The following is a 25521-nucleotide window of genomic DNA, read 5'->3' on the forward strand; positions in this document are numbered from 1 at the left end:
AGGATTCACCAAGATAAGAACTACATAGTATTGCCCTCATAGCCATGAAAATATCAATACTCAAATTTTCACTAAATTAATTCCCAATAAATAGGTTATGGGGAGAGGGCAGGAGAATGGGTTTAGGGGAGAGAGATAGATCAGCAATGATTGAATAGCGGAGTAGACTAGATGGGCCGAATGGCATAATTCTGCTCCTATCACTTATGAACTTATAAAGCACAGCTTGGCCATGGCATCTCAAGTTAAACAGAGTTAGTGAAGCTTAAATAACGTCTGGCCTATGCAGATCTGAGCCATCTCTAAATATTGGATCAGGACTGAGCGTGGAAGGGACCTTAAACATGGATCTTAAACATGTGCTAAACGTGATGAGTTGAACCTTTCTGTTGGCCTCGATTCATTTATAGAGCGCACACAAAGGAGTTCCCATGCTTGAAATCATTGAGGCTTGAGTATTTCCTGCTATTTTTTGAGAAATTTGCACTGTAGTCAAATGTCCCTTCCAAGCATGGTGGCAAAAATAATATTTACCAATAATAGGAGCTACCCACTTTGATGGTAAAACATTCCTTGCAAAGCTGTCGTGAGCAGCTAAATACGAACAAGGCAATAACATAAAGGGTGGCACAATGCTGCCACGACGGGGCTGCTGTCTCTTAACACCAGGGACCTGGGTTTGATCCTGACAATCGGTGCTGTTTGTGTAGGGTTTCTATGTTCTTCCTGTGACCATGTGGATTTTCTCTGGGTGCTCTGGTTTCCTCCCACATTCCAAAGACGTGCAAGTTTGCAGATTAATTAGCTTCTTTAAATTCCCCTAGTGTGTACAATGCGAAAGTGGGATAACATGGAAGTAGTATACGGGTGGTCGATGGATGGCATGCACACGGTCAGAGGAAGTTTCCACACTGTATCTCTAAACTAAACTAAACACAACTGAGGCAGCCTCGAAGGATTCTGAGATAAGATTTCAGACAATGAATGTGACTTTGACCCTGAGAGAATTGGCACTTGTGTTTAGTTACCACTGATGTTTACTCTGCATCCAAACACCAGTACTGTGAGGAATTGTGCTACCAATGCTGGAAATTCAACTGTTAAAGCACAGTGATCTTGAAATAGAATAATGTTTCACAGGAGAGCTTGCTAGTGTTTATTAACTAATGTTAAAAAAAAATCACAGTTACTTTAGAGCTTTTAGGAGATGAGTAATACTTGAAAAATAGACAGATACATTTGTAGATACAAGTTTCCCACAGTTATTCCTAATTTTGAATAAAGTAAACAATGTTAGATGCTCCTCATTGTGGCTTTTGAAGTGGCATACATCCACAAATGCATTAATAAACTCTTTAAAAATCAGAACTGTTGAGACACGCCATGAGAATAGATTCAGAGGTCAAACATTTTGAAATTCTCAATCATTTGACTGTGAAGCGAATGTTAACACTGCCGAACTGCAACTTGTGCAGCTGTCCATATTTAGTACAATTAATTCCGACAATCCAAGAAGTCAGAAGAGAGAAAGACACAAAGTGCAGGAGTAACTCAGCGGATCAGGCAGCAACTCTGGAGAACATGGATTGGTGACATTTCGTGTCGGGAACCTTCTTCAAACTGAAGAAGGGTCATGACCCAAAACGACACCTATAAACCAGCATCTGCAGTTCCTTCCCACTTCCAAGGAAGCGAGATCTTTTTGAAATGTAAATCTTTCTGATGATTTTTCACAAATGTTCTTGGAGATTCTGTTAGAATAATTAAAATTGTTCATATGAAATAGATTTGCATTTAGCTTGCATTTTATAGCTTAGAAGAACTTTAAAAACCTATTGTTTATCATACTATAAATTAGAAGTGGAATGGTTATATAGGTAAACACTGTAGCTGTATTGCATGCTACATATTTTCAGAAACATTAAGGTGCAGAATCCAGTCTAATATGCAATGAAGGGTTTATGACAACGATGTAGAATTTATAACAGTATACCTAGAGGGAACAGTTGGATTTGCTGAGAAAGACCCAGGACAAAGAGAAATAAGAGGTGACCTAAACTATTTTAAATTAAGAAAGAGATTAATAGAATCCTTGTCCAAGATGTAAACGGCCCTCTCTGTGCACAAATGCTAACTTCCTCGCACAGTGCTTCCAAAGTGTTGTTTTTTAGTTTTGTCTGAATTGGAATCCAGAAGTGGCGGCGCTGTTAACAGCTGCGGCTCGCCTGCAGTCTGTCTGTCTTTACTTTTGTTGTTGTTTTTTTGTCTTGTTTTGGCTAAGTTTTAGTTTATTAGGTTGTATGGGGTGGGGGGGGGGTGAAACATGTTTTTTTGTCTCTCCCTTCGGGGGAATGTGACTTTTTCTTGTCGTATCCCCCTTCTCTGCCTCCGTCTGCGCTGAGGACTAATGGCGGAGCTGGCGGTCTCCAACCTGCGACCGACCTCGAGGCTTCGGAGGCAGAGCCAGCCAGGACTTACCAACGCGAGGCTGGCCGTCTTCGGGGCCGAGGCAACGGTAGCCCGACTCGCTGATGCGGCGTTCCAGCTTTCGGCAGCGGCCTGGAGCTGAGACTGCGGGACTCAGAGCTGTTGCAGCGGGACTCGGAGCTGTTGCAGCGGGACTCGGAGCTGATGCAGTGGGGCTCGGAGCTGATGCAACGGGACTCGGAGCTGAGGCTGCGGGGCTTGGAGCTGATGCAGCGGGGGTCGGAGCTGAGGCTGCGGGACTCGGAGCTGTTGCAGCGGGACTCGGAGCTGTTGCAGCGGGGCTCGGAGCTGAGGCTGCGGGGCTCGGAGCTGAGGCTGCGGGGCTCGGAGCTGTTGCAGCGGGGCTCGGAGCTGAGGCTGCGGGACTGCCGCGGGGCTCGGAGCTGTTGCAGCGGGGCTCGGAGCTGACTGAGGAGCTAAGGCTGTGGGACAGAGCTGTTGCAGCGGGACTCGGAGCTGTTGCAGCAGGGCTTGGAGCTGATGCAGCGGGACTCGGAGCTGATGCAGCGGGGCTCGGAGCTGATGCAGAAGGGCTCGCAGCTGATGCAGTGGGACTCGGAGCTGAGGCTGTGGCGGGCCTACTCGGAGCGGAGACGGCGTTCAGGCTTTCGGCAGCGGCGACATCACCACGGAGGTCCGCTGGACTGGAGGGCGGCATCTCCGGCCTGGATCGATCGCCTCAGCGCAGAGGGAGAACAAGGAGGGAAGAGACGGAGACTAAGACTTTGCCTCCATCACAGTGGGGAGGTGCTTGGTGAACTCACTGTGGTGGATGTTAATTTGTGTTTATTGTATGTTTTGTTATTTCTTGTTACTGTGTATGACTGCAGGCAACGTAATTTCGTTCGGACCGAAAGGTCTGAATGACAATAAAGGAATCGAATCGAATCGAATCGAAACATGGTTGATTTAATGGCCCTTCACTGATTCATTACTCATTCAATGAGCTGTAGACCTATGGAAGCCCAATATTGAAATCCAATCTACACTGACAGTTGATTTTAGTTAGAATGGTGATGAAGTTGTTTTAATTAATATCACAGGCCTTGGGCTAAATCCAAAACCGCCAACCCTATATTCTGTGGCACTTGGTTCCAGACAAAGGAAACAAAGGCCTGCATCCACTCTGTTGAACTTTGTAAGTTTTAATGAGATCATCTCTCGTTCTTCTAATTTCTGGAGAATAGAGGCTGAATTTATTCAATCTCATGAAGCAAACTCATTATCCTCGGAACCAATCTATTGAAACATCTTGTCCATACTCACTATCCCTCAAGTAAAACCTTTTTTTGGTAAGAAGACCAAATCTTTACATTATCCTCCAGGTAGACAAAAATGCTGGAGAAACTCAGCGGGTGAGGCAGCATCTATGGAGCGAAGGAAATAGTCAACGTTTCGACCCGAAACGTTGCCTATTTCTTTCGCTCCATAGATGCTGCCTCACCCGCTGTGTTTCTCCAGCATTTTTTGTCTACCTTTGATTTTCCAGCATCTACAGTTCCTTCTTAAACATTAATACATTATCCTCCAGGAATGATTTCACTAAGGCCCTTCATGATTACTGTAAGATTTCTTTACTCCTATACTTATACTTTCTCATGATAAAGGCCAGAGAGGGCAAGCTCATTAAGGTCCCTTTGAACTTTAAGATTTTTGAATTTGTTCCTATTTCTGTTTTGTGTACCAGAGGATGACCTCGTATTTTCCAACAACATTTTTTCAGACATGTCTTCGCCAATTCATTTAGCTTAATAATATATCTATAAAACCTATGTACATCCTGCTCACAACTGTACCTAATTTTGCGTTATCAGCAGATTGTAAATATGACATCTGGTGGTCCTTTCAGGCAAGTTATTAATATAAATTATTAATGGCGAGTGCCTCGTCACCAACATAAGTGATACCTTAATAATCACATCCTCCCACTTTGAGGAAACCTGTTTATTCCTATTCTTTGCTGTCTGTTTGTTAACCAATTCTCAGTCTCTGCCAGTGTATTATCCCCAATTCCATGTGCTCTGATGTTATTGGCTGACCTTTGTGGAACTTTTTTGTTGAACTCTGGGGCAGCACAGTGATGCAGCAGTGATGCCTTTACACCTCCAATGGCCCGGGTTCGAACCATGTGCTTGAAAGTGCAATGGCAATGGAAATGAAGTGAAAATGCAATCAGCTGTTTGGCTTGGGCCTGCCCTGTGCTTGAAAGTCCAATGTCAATGGAAATGGAGTCAAAATACAATCAGCTGTTTGGCTTGAGCCTGCCCTGTGCTTGAAAGTGCAATGGCAATGGAAATACAGTGAAAATGCAATCAGCTGTTTGGCTTGTGCCTGCCCTGTGCTTGAAAGTGCAATGACAATGGAAATTAAGTGAAAATGCAATCAGTTGTGTGGCTTGGCCTGGCCTGTGCTTGAAACTGCAATGGCAATGGAAGTGAAATGAAAATGCAATGAGCTGTTCGGCCTGCCCTGTGCTTGAAACTGCAATGCAATTGGAAATTAAATGAGTTGTTTGGCCTGCCTGAAACCACAAATTTCGGCCCACAAGGCCCCTATTAGCCGAGAAACCAGTCCCTTTTTGGACCAAAAGGCCATGCCAGGCCAGGAAAAGTCCAGAAAAAGTGCCTTTCACTGAGATTTCACTCAGATTTTTTAAAGAGCCCCTTTGGCCCATCAGGCCTGTACTAGCCCAGGAGTCTCTTCGACCCAACAGTAAGAATATGGCATTCTTGCATCCAAAGACCAGGGCATAGAATCTAAAAGTTGGGACATTATGTTGCGACTTTACAAAGCACTGGCTTAATCACTCTTGGAGTGTTCTGTGCAGTTCTGGCTGCTTGAATGGATTGTGCTGGAGAGAGCGCAGAATCCAGTATGTTGCCTGGATGGGAGAACTTTGGTTATGGAAAGAGGTTGGATAGGCTGTGTGTGTTTTCCCCAGAACAAAAGAGGCCGAGGGAAGATCTGACAGTTGTATTTAAAATTATAAAAGGATGGCCAGAATCCAATTTCCCCTATGGTAGGGATATCAAGTCGACACACATTTAAGGGGGGGGGGGGGGGGGGGGGGGGGGAATCTTAAAATGGACTTGAGGGGGTCGTTTTTTTTTAACACAGAAGTGGAATCCAAAGATCTTATAGCGAATATCGCTATAAGATCTTTGGTGGAATCTGTTTCACGGGGGGGATGGTGGAGTCAGAAAGAAGCAAGACCCAAAGAAGCAAGGAATAGAAAGATGCAGTCCCAATGTAGACAAATAAGTATTGATGGACTAAATGGTTGGCAGGACATTTAGAGCAGAATGGGCCATTTCTGTGCTATACCACTGCGACTTGAGTCTTGAAGCACATTGTGGTTTTAGTTTGATAACACAGCTCACTGCTGCACATGTGTCTGTCAGTCTGAAGATGGGGTTCGGCCCGAAACGTCGCCTATTTCCTTCCCTCCATAGATGCTACTGCACCCGCTGAGTTTTTCCAGCTTTTTTGTGCACCTTTACTGCTGCACGTGATAGCTGGGCTACATCGAGGACTCTCTGGGAGCGACCTACTCCCGTTGCCCCAGCTCAACTCAACTCCACTCCCTCCCTTCCCCCAACCAACTCTTCCTCTCCCATCCTATAAACAACACTCCTTCTGTCATTGCAGCAAATCCTTCCTTTAACCAACCCTCATCCCTCCCTCCCTCAGACGACCCGTGCTACCACTCCTGCATACGACCACCCTTCCCTGCCTGAACATAACTAACCCACCCTCCCTGTAAATATCCCTCCTTGCTCCAAACAACCCTCCCACCCGTCCCCAGCCCCCCCCTAACGGCGGTGTGCGCCTGCGCCCCGCACCGCTCTGCTCTGCTGTCTGCGCCTGATCTGATGTGGGCTCCGCTCACAGCCCGAGTGCATGGCCCCCGACTGCAGCCCCGGGCTGTAACACTCCGCAAACACCAGCGCCCCCAAACCCCCTCCGATTTTATTCCAATATTCAAAGCGGTCGGATCTCGGTGTCCGTGAGCGACCGAAGCATCTTCCGGCTCGGAGCGGGACCACGATGCACCAGAGCCGGGGACAGGCCGAGGCCGGGGCCGGGGCCGTGTTGCTTCGCTGAATCGGGGCCGAGCGGAATCGGGAGTGTGTCTGTCTGGCGACAGGGGGGGAGGGCAGGGGGGAGGCGCTGATCGCTCCAACGGGGCCAACGCTGAGGAGGTTGCGGCCTAGTCGCCGTGCGTGTCCCCCCCCACCCCTCCTCCCCTCGACTTGGCCGAGACCCTCCCCCCTCCTTCTCCTCCTCCCTCCCTCCCTCCGTCCGTCCACCGCACCATCTCCATCATGGCAGAGGAGCAGCCCGAGCGAGAGTCGGAGCAGCAGCAGCCCCGCAGGCCGGACGGCAGCGCGGCTCTGCCAAGCCTGGTGCCGGGGCTGGCAGAGTCGGAGGCGAATGCACTGCAGCAGAAGCTGAAGAACTCAATCTGGTGAGTGTGCACAACCATGGCCTTCTTCACAAACAAGTCCCTGCCTGCCCCTCAGCCGGATATCATAAAATATTGTTTGCCGGTGATAAGAGGTGCTAACGCTACTAATGTTTTATGATATTAAGTGTAAGTACTTCTTTCATAGGCAAACAATATTTTATTTTCCGTGTGGTGGGACATCGATTTTACTGGTGTTTTTGTTTGTTTGGGTTGATACACGTTTATGGGGTCCGTTGAAGGAATGGATAGATTCTTTATGTGCTTTAGTTAAAGACCATTGCCATCCTCGAATTTATGTGAAACATGAGAGATTACCTACATTTTTTTTCTCGCATTTTTCGTAAAACGATATGTTTTCTTTAGCCCCCCCATACAGTGTCAAAGGGCGTATAAACGAAAATGCGCCCGAGAGCATTCATTGGAGTAGAAATTAATACGGTCAAACTTATTAACTTCTTGTAACGATGATGCCCTTGTATAGAAAAACGGGATTCATCTGGAAAATATTAACAGGTCTGCACTTCTAATTACAACAAATGAGTTATTTACAGGCAAAATATGTCCATTAGTTTTGTTCTTCAAATGTTTGATATTGTTAAAAATGAATAACTACTATCTGATATTTTTAGGGATTTTAACTTGATTTTCAGGGGTCTAAATATATGAAAATGTTTAGACCAAATCTCGTGATGCACTTCGAAGTAATATGGTTTTCAGAAAATATTGCCACCCTACAATCCAAAAAATGCAACGTTGTGTACAGATCCTATCTTCCTCCTGCACCAATCTCTTGAAATCCCAAAAAATCTGTATTATTTCAGTTTTTGCCTTGTGTTCATCTGCCAATTTTCAATTGTTGATGATGAATATTCAGGCTCAAAGCCGTGTAATTCCCTTCTGAATCCATCCATCTTTCTTCCTTTTGTTGAAATTTATTCTGAGCACCTGTTTTAATATCACTCTGTGAAGCTCGGCATAAATTTTAGCTGGTTATGCCCATGGTGTACCTTGCTATGTCAATAAGAAGCCCGTTAATAATATGTGTAGGAAAGAACTGCAGATGGTTTATACTGGTTTAAATGGAAGATGGACACAAAATGCTTGAGTAACTCAGCAGGGCAGGCAGCATCTTTGGAGAGAAGGTATGGGTTAATAATAATTGAAAAGTGTACAACCCACTAGGATTTGCTTTTCCATATTTCTGTCATCCAACAATTTTAAATGATGTAAGAAATTCCACTCTTATTAGTTATTTAGTATAATACAAGTCTGAATGTGATACATTTCATCATCAACACCACTCATTTTCAAAGTCCTTATGTCTATGTTCAATATCCAATGAGCTTGAATCCAAGTTCCATGAAAACCTGCTCTATGATTAATGTTTTAACATTTTATTTTTGGTGTGTACCGGAGTTTGCTTTTGAAGGAAGTCCGGCTACAATCTGGCTTTGTATGGATTTGATTGCAAATGCTGTTCATTTGAACTTGATATAAGTTTTTTCCAATTTTAGACTAAGCTGCCAGGTGCAGCAGTTTGCAAGACGTGAAATGGATGGTTCTTGGTCTAGTCAGCTCATCTTGCTTGAATATGCACCTAGTGGCTGATGATAGTAGAGCATTACTAAGTTTTTGTGTTATTCCTGGCCTACCTTGTTCTTCCAAAGTGAGCTGTTTTAGTAAGTACAGGATTTAAACTTTCATATTGGATTTGAATAAAAGCATTGTTCATCAATCCATTTTTTAAAAAGCTGGCATAAATCATTATGCCCTGGCACTACTTGTGTACTCCTCTCTGAAATGCAGCTTGTTATTTTCCTCACAGCAGCTTTAGGAAATGTGGGTGATGGGGCTGATGGGAATGCATTGAGATCAAGTGTAGAATTGATGGGCTGAATAGCATCCATCTGTGTCATGAGAAAAAGTCTTGGGTCACAAAGTTTAGATTTTTCTGCTGTCAAATTATTCTGGAGTATTATTTTAATGAATGTGAAAATTAACATTGTGTAAAATATGTAATTAAATGTATGGGATGGAAGGCATTTGGCTGGAGGAATAGATGGTAGCATGAAGTGGTGTACAAGGAATTTGGGCATCATCATTAGCAAGAATTGGCATTCAACCAGCTTTTTTGGTTGATTTGGACAATGGGACTGTGTTAGAATGTCTTGAATTTGCAGATAATTATCATTACATGCAAATGCAAAAAAGGATCTGAAAAAAAGTAGGCCTGTTGACATAAAGATGGCAAATGCTATTTGATGCATAAAGCTATGGGCGTAACCACCGAACACAGATAATTCTAAAGCAATGGCTTGGTCTGGATCGTTGTATATATGTTAATGGAGTTTAGATATCTTGTTTAGTTAATGTACTAGTTTGGAAAAAGAGTCTTAATAATTCCAGAATCAAAGTTTTTGACGAGATGGCAGACATTGGGACTTTGTCCCATGAGCCGATTGAAGGATGATTTGTTTTAGTGCATAATATTCAGATGTTTGCATAATTTAGATCTAGATAATTTCATTTTACATTATCAATAGTACAATAATAAGGGATTTTAAAGAAAATAGTTAGCAAAATGCATGAAGCAGATTTAAATAAGGAAAGAAAGAAACATTTTAAGAACTGGGGGGGGGGGGGGGGGAGTGAGATGCTCATTAGTTGATGTAATCATATATTAAAGTTCAAAATGTGGTAAGAAGTTCATTTGATTGTGTGGATCAGATAAATGGAATATTTATAATCTTCTGTCTGAAATACCCATGGTTCTTGCCCATTGTTCAAACTCCAGACATTTTTTCCCCCCAGTGCTGCAGTGATGTTGTGGAACCATGTGTGGGAATTGGAAGATTCTGGAGCTTATAAAAGTCCATTGATGGTGGGTGTGCACCTGCAGGCTTGTTTGTTTGTCATGGCAAAGTGGTTGCCAAATATGCAGAGTACAAAATGTAAAGGAAATTTAATAGATTGCTGGTTGAGCTATCTGGTTGGCAATTCGGGCTATGTTTGGTCTCGCAAGAGGTAAAGGTCTTGGGGGATAATTGAAACGAGATATAGTTTAGTTTCCGTTTTGGTGAAGTGTTGTACTTGCCCTGATTTCAAATCGAACACCCTATAAAATACATTGATTATGACGCAATCGTATTATTGATATTTCAGTACCTCCAAAGGTGTAGGGTCTAATGGCAATGACAGATTTACAAAGATAGTTTCTGTTAACAGTATTAAAGTTTGTGCTTTGAAGATTTTTAATCAGGATAGTGTATAGGATTTTGTGTGCTTTTTGACTTTATTGGATAGTGATCTAAAACCAGCTTATAATGTATTTTCTGAAGTCATAATTCTTTCCCCTTTTTATATTAATGGCATGTAGAAAAGTTGCTGGATGCAAATATGTTGTGTTTTTTTACGGCTCTTTGTTTTCCTACGCTTAATGTTGCATTGTCAATTACTCATAAGGACCATTTGCAAGTGACTTGGCATATGAAATTCGTCGTATTTTGCAAAACATACTTGGCTAATAAAGTATTATTGTGTGATTGTGATCTAATGTCTAGGCTATGAATATTCAATAAGTACGTTTGTGGAATAAACTGCCAAATCTTAAACATGTAGTTATTACAGGTAATTTACTTCATATTTATGATTTTGTAAAAGAATAGTAGAACATGGGTTAAAATATGTAATTGTTTATTACATAGGGGGAGGGGGGTAGGGCAGGTTGAGATATTAGTAGTTAGTGACCTATGGTGAGACTGAAGAGGCCACAAGATAGAAAACCCACTTTAAGGTAATTTTATAAAAACTTTGAGAATTGGTATTGTCCCTATTGGATGCAGGGGGGTGGTTCACCCAATAAATATGTATTGGTTTACAATCCCACATCCTTACTTCATAATGCACAGGTCCTTTTGTTTCTGAGGTCAAAATAAAGCTTTCATATCTTGTTTCTTAAAAGATGGTTTTAATTATAGGTACATTGAAAGTAAGTAGATTTGCTGGTATTTTTTGCATTTATGTGGCTAGCAAAAGTTCCCTAAGAGCCATGTCGTGTTCCTTTATTTGGTGCATTTATGGTTGTCAATTTCATTGGTAGTCTGGTTACAGTAATCTTTGTTTTGATTTAATGCGCAAGCAGCTCCTATTTCAACCTGTGGCCTGACCTGTTTTCCCCCAGTAATTCCGTTTTGTACACCTTAAAACACACTGACATTGGACATTTTCAGAATGTCACAAGCACATTACATAAATTTTCTCTGTTGCAGTCTCTGCAACACAAACTTTTAAATCTTAATTCAGGTTTTATGGTCTTTTTAAGTTTCAAATAAAACATATTTGTATCTGCTGGGATACAGTGTTTATCTGGGAAGCTGACTGTTTCCTGGTTGTTTGAAAAGATCTGATCCTTGTTTTTAGTTACCATCGCTCCAAAACAAAATTATTTTTCTATTTCTTAATCCTTCAATCTCTAAATACTTTTCGTTAAAGATTTATTTTAATGAAATACCTTTGGAAAAAAATGGTGTATGGTCTGAACTGGTTCCCTGGCTTGTTTCAGCAGAAGGTGGGTTGGGTGGTTAAGGGGAGGAAAAGCAGACTGGCCCTATACCTGCTTGTGTTTAAGTGAAGGCAAGGCAAATATGTGTAATCTGTTTCCTTTGCTGGGGTATCTAGAACCAAATGCCCTAGTCTCAAACTAAGGGGTTGGCCATTTTTGACAGTTGAGAAGCAATTTATTTCCCCAGGTGAAAGTGAATCTTTGGAATTCCCACCTGAAAGGGCTCCAGTTGCTCAGATGCGGAGTACATTCTAGAGAGACCAGTACATTTTTAGAAAGTAAGAGTATGAAGGAATATGGTGCATGCAGGAAAGTGGCACTGACATAGTAGATCAGCTATGATTTTATTTAATGGAGAAGCAAATTTTATGGAGGATCCCATTTGGAAGAGAATAAGTTAATTAGAGGCAGCAGCTTGTATCTTATGTTCAAGTTGTTTGAGAAAGTGACTAATGTGAGCGATGCAGTTAGGGTGGTGGATATTGCCTACATGGATTTTTGTAGGGCATTTGATAAAATCCCCCATTGTAAATTGATCCAGAAGATTAGGATGAATGGGATTAACAGCAACTTGGTCACTACTGGCTTACTGGTGGTAGGACAATATTCAGGCTGGAACTGTGTGACCAGTGGAGTTCCACAGAGATGGATGCTGGGACCTGTTGTTTGTGATATATATAAATGACTTTGAAATAAGCGTAGATGGGTTAGTTAGCAATTTTACGGATGACACCAAGATTGCGGCGCACTGTGAGGAAGGCTGCCTAAATACATAGCAGAATCTAGATCAGTTATAGAAATGTGCGGAGAAATGGCTGATGTAGTTTAATCTGAACAAGTGTGAGGTGTTGCACTTTGGGAGGTCAAATGTATGAGGAATGTATACAATTATTGTTAAAGCTTTAACAGTGTTAATGTGTAGAGGGATCTTGGGGAATGAAGTGCATAACTCCCTGACGGTGGCAATACAAGTAGATACAATGCCCTCCATAATGTTTGGGACAAAGACCCATCATTTATTTATTTGCATCTGTACCCCACAATTTGAGATATGTATTAGCAAAAATCACATGTGGTTAAAGTGCACATTGTCAGATTTGAATAAAGGCCATTTTTATACATTTTGGTTTCACCATGTAGAAATTACAGCTGTATTGTACATAGTCCCCCCCATATAAGGCAACCATAATGTTTGGGACACATGGCTTCACAATTGTTTGTAATTGCTTTAATTGTTTAATTGCCTCCTTAATGCAGGTATAAGAGAGCTCTCAGCACTTCGTCTTTCCTCCAGTCTTTCCATCACCTTTTATTGCTGTTTATCAACATGAGGACCAAAGTTGTGCCAATGAAAGTCAAAGAAGCCATTATGAGACTGAGAAACAAGAATAAAACTGTTAGAGACATCAGCCAAACCTTAGGCTTACCAAAATCAACTGCTTGGAACATCATTAAGAAGAAAGAGAGCACTGGTGACCTTACTAATCACAAAGGGACTGGCAGGCCAAGGCCAAGTCCACAGCTGATGACAGAAGAATTCTCTCTATACCAAAGAACAATCCTCAAATACCTGTCCGACTGATCAGAAACACTCTTCAGGAGTCAGGTGTGGATTTGTCAATGACCACTGTCCGCAGAAGACTTCATGAACAGAAATACAGAGGCTACACTGCATGATGCAAACCACTGGTTAGACGCAAAAATAGAGTGGCCAGGTTACAGTTTGCCAAGAAGTACTTAAAAGAGCAACCACAGATCTGGAAAAAGGTCTTGCGGACAGATGAGACAAAGATTAGCATATCAGAGTAATGGCAAGCGCAAAGTATGGAGGAGAGAAGGAACTGCCCAAGATCCAAAGCATACCACGTGAAACACGGTGGTGGGGGTGTTGTTATGTCCTGGGCATGTATGGCTGCTGAAGGTACTGGCTCACTTATCTTCATTGATGATACAACTGCTGAAGGTAGTAGCATAATGAATTCTGAAGTGTATAGACACATCCTATCTGCTCAAGTTCAAACAAATGCCTCAAAACTCATTGGCCGGTGGTTCATTCTACAGCAAGCCAATGATCCCAAACATGCTGCTAAAGCAACAAAGGGGTTTTTCAAAGCTAAAACATGGTCAATTCTTGAGTGGCCAATTCAATCACCCGATCTGAACCCAATTGATCATGCCTTTTGTATGCTGAAGAGAAAACTGAAGGGGACCAACTTCCAAAACAAGCATTAGCTAAAGATGGCTGCAATACAGGCCTGGCAGAGCATCACCAGAGACGACCCACAGCAACTGGTGATGTCCATGAAACGCAGACTTCAAGCAGTCATTGCATGCAAAGGATATGCAACAAAATACTAAACATGACTACTTTCATTTACATGACATTGCTGTGTCCCAAACATTATGGTGCCTTGAAATGGGGGGCTATGTATAAACGCTGCTGTAATTTCTACATGGGGAACCCAAAATGTATAAAAATTGCCTTTATTAAAATCTGACAAGGTGTACTTTAACCACATGTGATTTTTTAAAATATTACAAATCTCCAATTGTGGAGTACAGAGGCAAATGCATAAATTATGGGTCTTTGGCCCAAACATTATGGAGAACACTGTAGAGTGGTAAATAATGCTTGACTTCAATGATTAGGGCATTGAGTTTAAGAGTCAGGAGGTTGTAGTTGTATTGTAGTTTTATAGGACTTTGTTTAGGTCGCCTTTGAAGTTTTGCATGTAGTTCTGGTTACACCATTACAGGAAGGATGTGGAGGCTTTGGAAAGATGCAGAGAAGGTTTACCAAAAAGATGCTTGGAAGAGTGGGGATTAGCAAAATGAAAAGGTTGGACAGACTTTGATTCTTTTCTCTGGAGGGGGGGATACCTGAAAGAAATGTATTAAATTATGAAAGGCATAGTGAGACTAGACAGTCAGAACCGTTTTCCCCAGGATTGAAATATCAAATAATAGAGGGCAAAGCTTTAAGGGGAGAGGGGAAAAGTTTAAAAAAAGATGTGGGGCAATTTTATTTTATTGCAGAGTGCCTCAAGCTTGCTGCTGGTGGAGGTAGATAATGGTATTGAATAAGCACATGGATATGCAGGGTATTACGTGAATTGTGTGCAGGCAGATAAGAGTTGACATCATGTTCGGCACAGACATTGTGAGCCTAAGGGTTGTTCTTGTGCTGTATTCTTCTATGTTATCCTTTTGTGTGCTTAAAATCAGACAGATGATGATCACAGGAATGTGTAGGAAGGAACTGCAGATGCTGATTTAAACCAAAGATGGACACAAAAGGCTAGAGTAACTCAGTGGGACAGGCAGCATCTCTGGAGAGAATGAATAGGTGACGTTTCGGCTCGTGACCCTTCTTCGGAAGTGGTGGTCACCTGAATGCCTAATTAAGAAATACAGAGAGCAAAATTTATATACTGCATCAACAGATTGGATGAAGGTCTTGGAGCTGGGATGTTAACTCTGCTTTTTCCATAGATGCTGTTCGTATGTTATTTCTGTTTTTACTACTGTTTTGGGGCTTAGTGTCAGGTGATGTTCACATGCAATTGGAACTTTTTGATGTCCTTGTATTTCAAGATAAGGTTATTTACTTGCACTCTATGTTCATGGTCTTGGTTCAGGGACCAGTGTCTTCATTATGGATTTAAAAACAAAAAAGTGTGCAAAATTGCTTTAATGATATTAATTGGGGAATTGTCTATCTATTAGGGCTCACTCCCTCAACTTTTATTCCCCCCCCCCCCCCCCCCCCCTTGATGACTACACTGGTGACAATTACAGGACTGAGGTCAGTTCACCAGACTACAACAGCGCCATCCTTGTCGGCAGCATTTGATGACAGCATCCGTATTGGATTTTTAGTAAGCATAATTGAAATTGCGCTAATTATGAATCAATTTTTATATCATCATCAAATCTGCTGACAATTTAATCATTTCCCAAGGTTAGCACTACATATGAACATAATAAATTGTGCCAAGAAGCTATGCCATGGCTGATATCCTACCTTGCTACGGTTTTTCTGTGCCACTAATTATTCCTTTCAGTGAACTTGACAAATAAGGCTTAACAGTCCTCTGGGGTAGAGATTTCTAAAACATTAATTTCCATTTTATGATGGAAGTATAATAATCCATTTTACTCAGTTAACATGTTTTGCTGAGACATCATGGTCTTTTGGGATTCCGAAATGAGCAAAACATCTTCTGTATAAATATTGTAAATCACCTTATTTAGATTTCAATATAGTACTAATTTTCTTTCTCTCCACAGCAAAACTGTACAATCAAAAGTGGACTGCATTTTGGTAAGTACATAATGCAATATTTTGTATTTGTTGTATGTTGTCTTTTGTGCATACTATTGCTTGGTTATAAATATGCACTAATGGTGTTTAAGAAAGTGGCATGGTGTTGATGCAAGTGATAAAATAGACATTGTTGTGGTGCCTTTTGTTAATCTCGGGATCATCTTAAAACGTTCAAATACAAATTCTAAATTTCAAGCACATTAACTCTTTCATAAATCAACGTGGCAACGGTTGTGAACAATACTGTGATGGTTGGTAAATCCATTAAACAATATATTTGTCATAGTGGAAAACTGATCAGAATGTTGAGAGATCTTACTGTTTTTCCATTATTTGAGTAGGATTATTAACTTTAGTATAAATCTTCAAAACAGGTAGAATTAGATTTTCCATCTTGACAGAAGGATTAGATTGTAGCCTCAACAGTGCAATACAATCATGTTTAATATTGAGACTTTCTGTTTAAACTTTATTTTAGTCTGACTTCATTTCAGGTATAATTTAGATATGTACTCCCATAGATGACAAAATAAAACTAAGTGTAGGTTAAATCTGGGTTCCTTTCTCAGCCCTACATTTTGAAAATATAGTACAAACAATCTAAAAATGCTCTCCTCTGCCCTCTATAATAATACAACAAGGAACCTAATTTTTTCAATGCATCTCAGATTTGTAACTTGAAAACATTCCGAAAACTCATGCACCTCTCGTCTTTTAGTCTAGCCCATTCTAATGCTTTGTGTCAACACAATGATCTTTATTTTTAGCAACTTGCTGCACCATCTTTTCCTTCCAACCAACTCGCGTTTTTTCCTCCCCTTCTATTTATTGGGTACATTTCCTTGGTTTCTGATTGTCCGATGGTTTCTCATTGAAGTGGCCAATATCCATAAGAGATTATATTGTGAATACTGACAAGTTGCTTGATTACAGTGGGCATTTTCCTTCAAATATTTAACAAATTCCCTTTTCGGGATGATGTTATTGAATTTGCTCCTTTCAGTCCAACAGATAACATTACAGATTATAATTTACTGAGAACAAATCATCATAAGATTCTCCATGTGTTCTGCTTCTGCAGGTCCATTCTCTCCCTAGACAACACCTCACCCTCTCCCAAACCATTGAAACACAAAATTCCACAGGGACTGATGATCAAACTTCAACTTTCTTGGTCTTTGTGAGTCAACTGCTTGTGTTAAAGCTTGGTTATCTTTGGATCATTTCTCCACAAGATCACAAATTCGGCCTGGAAAAGGAAAGATCTCACTGGATTTTTCCTCCGTCATTGAGTTCTTCCTCCATCCGGCCCTACTTTAATTGTCCTGTAGCTGAAGTGTTTCATATTTGCCTGGAAAATTGTATTTGGGGCTTGAAAGAGAAGCTGTTTGAAATTTTGCCAGTGGAAACATTTGGTTTAACTGTTGAATTATATTATTACCATTTAGTTGCAGAATACGTTTGTGTTCTTCAATTATGTACCATCGTGGTTTAGCATTTATTTAAAATAGTCATGGAGCATAAAAAACTGGCCCTTTGGCCGAATGTGCCCATGCTGACTGATGCCTATCTACACCTATATACACATTGATGCCATTTACCTGCATTTATTATTTTTTTTTAATAATATCTACCTCGACCACGTCCTTTGGTCGTTTGTTACATATAAACACCACCCTTTGTGTGGAAAGAAACGTGCTCCTCAGATCTCCTTTAACTTTTACCCCTTGTTTTCTGGACCTATGGCCTCTAGTAAGACTCTTTTACTTTAGTAAACCTCTATAAAGTCATCCCTCAACCTCCTTCACTCTGGTGAAAATAAAATCATCCTATCCAAGCTCTCCCTACAAGTAATGCTTTGACTTGGACCACACCATATCTGATAAATAAATTGGAAGTCTATGGTATCGGAGGAACTGAGTTAGAATGGATTGAAAACTAGCTGACAAGTAGAAAATCATTTAAATTAATTGGTACTATTCAGACTGGTAGAAGGTAACTAATGGAGTACTACAGAGATCAGTTCTTGGCCTGCAATTGTTCACTATTTTTATTAACAACCTGTTGGAATGGATGGTTCTGAATTTGCCAATGTAGGTGGAAGGCTAAGTTGTGGTAATGATACTGGGTTAAAGAAAGATTGAGTGGGCAAAGGATTGAAAAATTTAGTTGGAAAGTGTGGGGTCATGAACTTCGGTAAGATAAATCAAAATGGCGGATTATTATCTAAATGGAGAGAGACTGCAAGTGAATGAGGTATAGAGGTATCCAGATGTTTTAGAGCATGAATTATGAAAGGCTAGCAGGCAGGATAAAAAATAATTTAAGATGATAAACTACATGTGGGGTTCATTGCAATGGAGTAATGGAGTTGAAAAATAGGGAGGTTTTGTTACAATTGTGCAAGGTGTTAGTGAGTACTATTTTTTTTTGGTTTTCCCTTAACCTGTTTTCCCTTCCATTACCTGTTTTGGTCCCTATTTTTTAAAATGTCGTAACATTGGAGGCAGTGCAATGGAGATTTATTGGCTAATTGCTGGAGTGAACCAAGAGGGAATAAATAATTGGGATCTATATTCCTTGGAGTTCTGAAGAATGAGTGGGGATGTTATTCAAACATGTAAGATCCTTTGGCCAGTTGTCTGAGTAGATACTAAGATGTTTTCACCAGTAGTGGAGTCACAAGCAAGGGGCTATTAGCTTGAAGAGTAAGTAGGTGAGGTAACACCAGTAAACTGGGCAAATAAAAGTGATTGTGTAGTTATTACCACAGTGCCCACGGTGTATTTAATGGGATCCAGCTGTGTGCAAATTGGCTGCTGAGTTTCAGCTCGTTTACTACACATTTTAAGAATTATTTCAGTGGTTGTAAATGTCTTTGAGACATCTGGAGATTGTGAAATGCATTTTATAAATGTTAGCTTTTTTCTTAGCTATTTTGTGATTAGGTATGCGCCATTTTAAACAGTATAACAGTTCTGTCAACAAAAGACAGTTTAAAATCTTAAATTGATTCAGCTATTTCAGTGTAACTAGAAATTTAAAGCTGATTACCCATGGTAAATATTAATTTTTTGCTCATGCAGTTAATGGGGAACATATTTCAAAATTATAGCCTGTCAAAAGTTTATCTGTGGTTCTGGGTGTAAAATTAATTTATTGTCCAAAAGCCCATTTCCCACAATAACATGCTAATTGGTATCTTGGGCAAGTAAATTTCCTCTTTTTCTAACTATTTGATGTATTTTCCTTCGCAATTCATTCTACCTTATCCACATGATCATTTTTGTTGGATTTTAATGAATTGATTGAACGACTGAAAAATACAGCATGGAAACGGGCCCTCTGGCCCACCGATTCTTTTAATCTTTTCTCCATTCCCAATTTACCTTTACAGCATTTTGTATGAAAATTACTGGCATATCTGAAGGATCCATTTTCACGGAATTTCTTGATTTGCTTCAACAGCAAAGATGGTATGGGATGTTTGAGAGGAGAGCGGTTGGGAAGGAGACAGTATGACAGGCAGGGTGTTCTGGGGCAGCCTTCTCAAATGTAAAAGAAGCAATAAAGTTTATGACGTAGAAGGTGGACACAAAATGCTGGAGTAACTTAGCTGAGTTACTCCAGCATTTTGTGTCTAACTTCGATTTAAACCAGCATCTGCAGTTCTTTCCTACACAAGTTAATGACAGTTTGATTATTTTATTTTATTGATTTGTTCTAAATTTTAATGGTGTTGGCTATACAGTCTGGAAAGGAGAACAAAAATGTCAATGTAAAAAGTTGAAAATACTTTTGTGGTTTTTCTTAGTTTTCTTTTAATAAGCATTAGTATCTTTAGTCTTTCCTATATTGTTTATTTTTCCAAAAATAAGTACTGCCCTATTTTTTTGTCATCACCTTATACGATTTTTTTCTTGACAATAACCCATCAAATCCATGATCATCCCTGTAATTACCGGACTCAACCACATTTAAAGATACAACACATCTTTATTAAACTCTTACAGTATTGGATATGCTGTACATTACACGTACAAGCTGCTACAACTATTGCCTGACGTAGGCGAGTTCCTAATATTATAAAGCATGTACCAGGCGGGGCTACTACTACCAAACACTCTAATTGGCTAGCATGCAATAGCCAATCTACAATCCCCAACTGGAATATTTTACTTTCCCATATTCTTTCCAAATTCCTCCATAAATTGCCCCTAATGTGAAGGGAGTGGATGTAAAAGTGGGATAGCATAGAACAAATGTGAATGGGTGATCAATGGTCGGCGAGGATGCATTGTCCAAAGGGCCTGTTTCATCACTATCACTAAAACTACACCCTCAAAAGGGAAAAGTGTCAAAATTACATAGCATTTTGACAGTTGATGGAGGGAAATCATTTTAATTTTAATTAACAAATGGTAACCATAACACAAAGATTTATGATGTTTGGCAAAAGAAACACTGTATTGGGGGATGGAATTTTATCGTATGGAATGCACTGTTTTGTGGAGAGGCAGATCATCTTTTGTCTAATTGGTTGACACTGATTTGATGTAACATTTTGCTCGGAAGTGTAGGATTTACTTTGCACTTCACATGTCTGTGCCACTTATTTTCAAAAAGCCATTTGTACTTCCAACTCCGTTTTATTTTTTGCTTTTAGCAAGAAGTGATGAAGTTTACAGATCCAGAAAAACTCTACCTCTACCTTCAGTTGCCTTCTGGTCTCAGCAATGGAAACAAAAGGTAATGTCGACATGGATATTCTTTTACTCTTTATATAGCTTTTCAAGGAACTATATGTTTATAAATAGTAACTACATAGAAAATAAGCGACAACAAATGCTCGCAAGTCAATTAAACTTTAAAGAGGAATCAATAATTGTGTTATAAACAGATGCTGAGTAACAACAGTCAAATAGAAAAGAGGTACACCATTTAATTATTTTTGTTTTAAAAGTAAAAATTACTTGGTTCCAGACAAGTAGCTCATAAGCTTAATTTTAGCAACCTATATTTATCATGTTATGATATTCGTAGGATCCACAAGTGAATAACTTAACCTTTTGTGCACTTCTCATTAAAAACTTGAATTTTAAAGCAGTCTGTGTTAATTATTAATTTTTCTCTATATCTTTTGACATTGCGATCTTGAATTGATGAACCCTGACCAATTTTCAACAGGATACTAGTTTGAAGCACAGCGTTGATATATGTAGCAGAACTTTCACACTGCTACGTTTCTAATCTTATCCTTGCTCTGCAGGTTGAAAGGGAAACTATTTCAGATGGGAAGTCTGAGTGGTCTTTCAGCCTGAGACATTGCCTGAAAATAGATTTGATAAATTTAGAAAAATACTTCTTTTTGGCAGCAGGCAGTTCTGGAAGCAATAATGGTGGAAGAAAATGTCTACTTGTTCATTCTCCTCCAATAGATGAATATGTTGTTTGCTCAAATTGCAAAATAGGTGGGTATAGTAGACAAACGAGAAAACTGGACCAAGTTGTTCGCTCGGACTCTGCAGTCCATCACAACGTGAACTGTGTGTAAATTAACATGTTGAAGTAATTGTATCACAACTACGGCATGATTGGTTTCCTTTAACAAATGATGCAGCTGTAAGTAGCAGTTTTGAAGTCTGGTAGCTTGATCATTTTCATCTGTTTAAATGGCAAGTTACTACAAGTTTACTGTGCGCATGTAGCTCTGGCCTGGCTCCAGGTATTATCTACATTTGAAATGTGCAAATTGTTATCACTCTAAAATAACCATAAACAATCGGTTTAATGGGATGTGCTATATATCTTCTGGAAAATAGAATATAAACATCCCATTAAATCTCGTTGAAAGGGTTTGATTGGAGGGTATTTACTATGAGAGCAGGAACAGTATGGAGCTTGGGGGTCATAAATGAGAGACCATCACAACTAATCCAAAAGGGAATTTGGGAAATAATACTTTATGTAGTGTTTAGCATGTGGCACATACCATTTTAAAAAGTAGATGAGGCATTTAAGAAGAAGCTAGATATATATGAGGGGGTAAGGAATGAAAAATACATTGCGTTAGCAGAAGAAACAGTGAGAAGTTCAATTCCAAATATATCCTTTTGGGTCAAACAGTCTATTTCTCTGTTGTAACTGCTGTACAGTTATAAAGCAATAATACTGATTAGGCAGTTCTACTCGGGTCAAAAGCTAGCTTTATACTGTAAGAGCACCAGATTTATTATATCATTCATCAAAATTGTCATGCAGATAAACAATCAGTATGATTTTTCTTACATTTTGTGTTGGGATAGGGTTAGAAAATCTGCTTCCTTTGAGCTTTATTCCAACAACTTAATCAGCCGCATAGTAACATATATTTCTAATCTATTTTGTAGACTATAATAAATATTGAGGAATATAATTACAAGTAAGTTTTTTAATATTAAAATAGACAACTGTTATAAAAAAATAGTTTAACTTGGTTTTCCTGATTTATTAGCAACTGGAATAAGGAAAACAAATTAAAATGTTAAAAGCTATTAAGTTTATTATCAGAAATCTTTATTGTCAGAAATAATTGAAATTGTATTATGAGAAAGCGGCCTATCAATTAATTAATTAATTAATTTGTGAATTGATTAGCTTGTCACAAATTCCAAAAGGTTAGATTTAATGGTAACTTTTCTCCTGTTTCTAAAACCAGAAAACCTTCCCTGTGCATCTTGCTTAATTTCTATGTTGCAACTATGCTAACATTTCTTCGTTGTTTGCAGCAATCCAAGCTCTTTGTCTTCAAGCCGTACTTTGCAAATGCATGCATGTAACTGGATCCGAAATCATTTGGAGGACCACCCAGATACTTCACTGCCCAAGCAAGAGGTTTATGACGAATACAAGTGGGTATTACATTAGAAAACGTAAATGACCAAGTGAAATATAGATTACAGACAGACTTTAAACATGGTTTGTAGTTTATAAATGATGCATCAGTGAAGAGCTTCATAACTTAACTGATATATAAATGTTCTACAATTTTTCATCCTTGTAATATACTTTGCTAATTAAGGATAATTTAGATTTCTTTAAGATTAGTCCGTTGAATCTTCAATCTTTTTTACTCTCGCAGATGTTTCTGTTATTCGTTAACGTTATGGGACAGAGCCATAACAACAGATAATTCAGTTACTTCCCTTTTGATAAATATTGTTTGTTTATTGATCTAATCATGGTTATGAAAACATAAATACATCGAGGAGCAATGATTTGCCCGTAATATTCTTTGTTATCTATTGTTAAAAGGACAACCTATTTTTCAGGATATTGGATCTTCTGCTGTTAGAACATTTATGAAAAGATATGAGGAGCTATTAAAATAATTTGGTTACAACTAATGAAGAATGCAATACCTGGAAGCAAATAGCATATTTTGTAAAGAGTTATGTTTTGCATTTTGTAAAATACAGTACTAATACTTTGATTAAACCGCATTGGACTGGCCCTTTCCTTGCTGGATTTGCAGCTTACAGTCTGCCCAAGGCCATACTTAGTTAAGCCAGATGACGAAGGCAAGTGCTGTTGGCTCACCAGATATCAGGATCCAGCATTGTTGAGGGATGGTGACTCAGCCTCTGGCAGCTTGGCCTTAAACGTTCCTGACAGGATTTAGTTACATTTGAAAAAAAAATCGAGCCATTTTATCACCCCTCGGACCCCTGCATATGTGTATTCACTGAATTCTGTATCTGGAGCGAGCTTCCAGAGGAAGATATTGAGACAGATACAATTACCCATCAAAATCACTGGGCCCTCGTCTTTCTTCACGTCTGACACCAGGGACAAAATCCCAGTGTGTTTTAAGCTTTTTCCTTTTCTCTTCCCCCTCTCCTCCCCCAAATCAAACTCCTCCTGACCCAAGTAATATAATGCTAGGGAAAACACAGTAATACTGACTCTCTCGATCTATCATAAAGTTGTAAACTACGGCACTTCACAGACCTACAATTATCTTGAACTTCAGTTTGAAAGTGTCAGATGATTTATGATAGTGATTCACATGGAGCCACCAAAAAATGATCATGATTAGTCCAGCTATTTTTCATCATTTGGAATCATAAAATGAGGCAAATACTGAAAACGTCAAATCATCAACCTAAAACGTAACTGTTTTTCTCTCCACAGATACTGCCTGAGCTGCTAAGAATGTCTAGAATATTCTGGTTTTATTTCAGATTTCAAGCATCTATGGCATTTTACTTTTGAAATTTGATTATTATTATTTATGCAAGGTAGTTGTGCCTGAAAGCAGGTGAGTTCATTGAAAGATGATCTGCCCTAGAATTTAGGAGATTGAGAGGGGATCTTATAGAAACTTACAAAATTCTTAAGGGGTTGGACAGGCTAGATGCAGGAAGATTGTTCCCGATGTTGGGGAAGTCCAGGACAAGGGGTCACAGCTTAAGGATAAGGGGGTAAATCCTTTAAAACCGAGATGAGGAGAACTTTTTTCACACAGAGAGTGGTGAATCGCCAGCCAGGGGCTTTGACTTTGACTCTGACATCGGGGGGGGGGGGAGAGTGCAGAGGAGAGATAATTTTTTTTTGGCCTTCCATCACAGCAATGTGATGGATGTTTATGTAAATTGTGTTGTGTCTGGGGTCTATTTGTTTGTAATGTATGGCTGCAGAAACGGCATTTCGTTTGGACCTCAAGGGGTCCAAATGACAATTAAATTGACTCTTGACTCTTGAATCTCTGGAACTCTCTGCCACAGAGGGTAGTTGAGGCCAGTTCATTGGCTATATTTAAGAGGGAGTTAGATGTGGCCCTTGTGGCTAAGGGGATCAGAGGGTATGGAGAGAAGGCAGGTACGGGATACTGAGTTGGATGATCAGCCATGATCATATTGAATGGCGGTGCAGGCTCGAAGGGCCGAATGGCCTACTCCTGCACCTAACTTCTATTTTTCTATGTTTCTATACCTCTAACATTCCATACACTTTTTGTAAAATTACTTCATTTTCAAGATTGATAAAATCATAAATAATTTGGAACACAGAAGATGACCATAATGAAAAAAAGAGCTCCCCGAGATCCATAACTCTACAGGTCAGGGCTCTTCAAGCAATCGTTCAAATATTGTTTAAATGCGATAAGTTATCCGTGCACTCATTTTAAGCAGTGAGAACTCTGCACTCTAATTCCTCCACCAAGTGCCTTAAATCCGTACACCCTAACTTTTGACCCTTCTGCTGAAGGACTAGATCATTCCCATTTATTCTACCAGGCCATTCATTTTAAAATGATCTTCCCTCTGTCATATTTCTAATGAAAGTAACCATTGGTTATCCAGTTTTCAATTCCTGGTTCAATTTTCCTGGCTTGGCAACATCTTTGTAAATTTCTGAATCCTATAATCTTTCCTATCGTGTGATCTTTGCTATATAGAGACAAGTAATAACAGCAGAATCTGATTGATAATAGTTGTAAAAAATGTTGTGCAAAGTCATTTGGTAACTGGAGTACATCACAATGAATGCTTTCAACAAGAACAAGAATACAAGATTTGCAGGTAGCCTTAGGATGGGATGACTTCTGAGGTTTCAACATTTTAGGTAGTTGGAAGTAGGAAAGATTTGTCCAGAAATGCTTAAAGCGCAACCATAAATTGTTCTCCTGAAATAGTT

General features: G+C 39.7%; 1 protein-coding gene across 1 annotated transcript in view; it reads left to right on the forward strand.

Annotated features, from left to right (window-relative positions):
• Positions 1-6336: 6336 nt before the first annotated feature.
• LOC129712648 (DNA-binding protein RFX7-like) overlaps positions 6337-25521 on the forward strand; it is a 40261-nt gene continuing 21076 nt past the window's right edge. The window contains exons 1-4 of the mRNA XM_055661248.1: positions 6337-6955; positions 15807-15840; positions 20510-20592; positions 22611-22733. Coding sequence (XP_055517223.1) covers positions 6813-6955; positions 15807-15840; positions 20510-20592; positions 22611-22733 — 383 coding nt within the window. The 5' untranslated portion in view covers positions 6337-6812. The remainder of the gene's footprint in view (positions 6956-15806; positions 15841-20509; positions 20593-22610; positions 22734-25521) is intronic.

The sequence above is a fragment of the Leucoraja erinacea genome, chromosome 33 (assembly GCF_028641065.1).
Source record: "Leucoraja erinacea ecotype New England chromosome 33, Leri_hhj_1, whole genome shotgun sequence".
NCBI classification, from domain to species: domain Eukaryota; kingdom Metazoa; phylum Chordata; class Chondrichthyes; order Rajiformes; family Rajidae; genus Leucoraja; species Leucoraja erinaceus.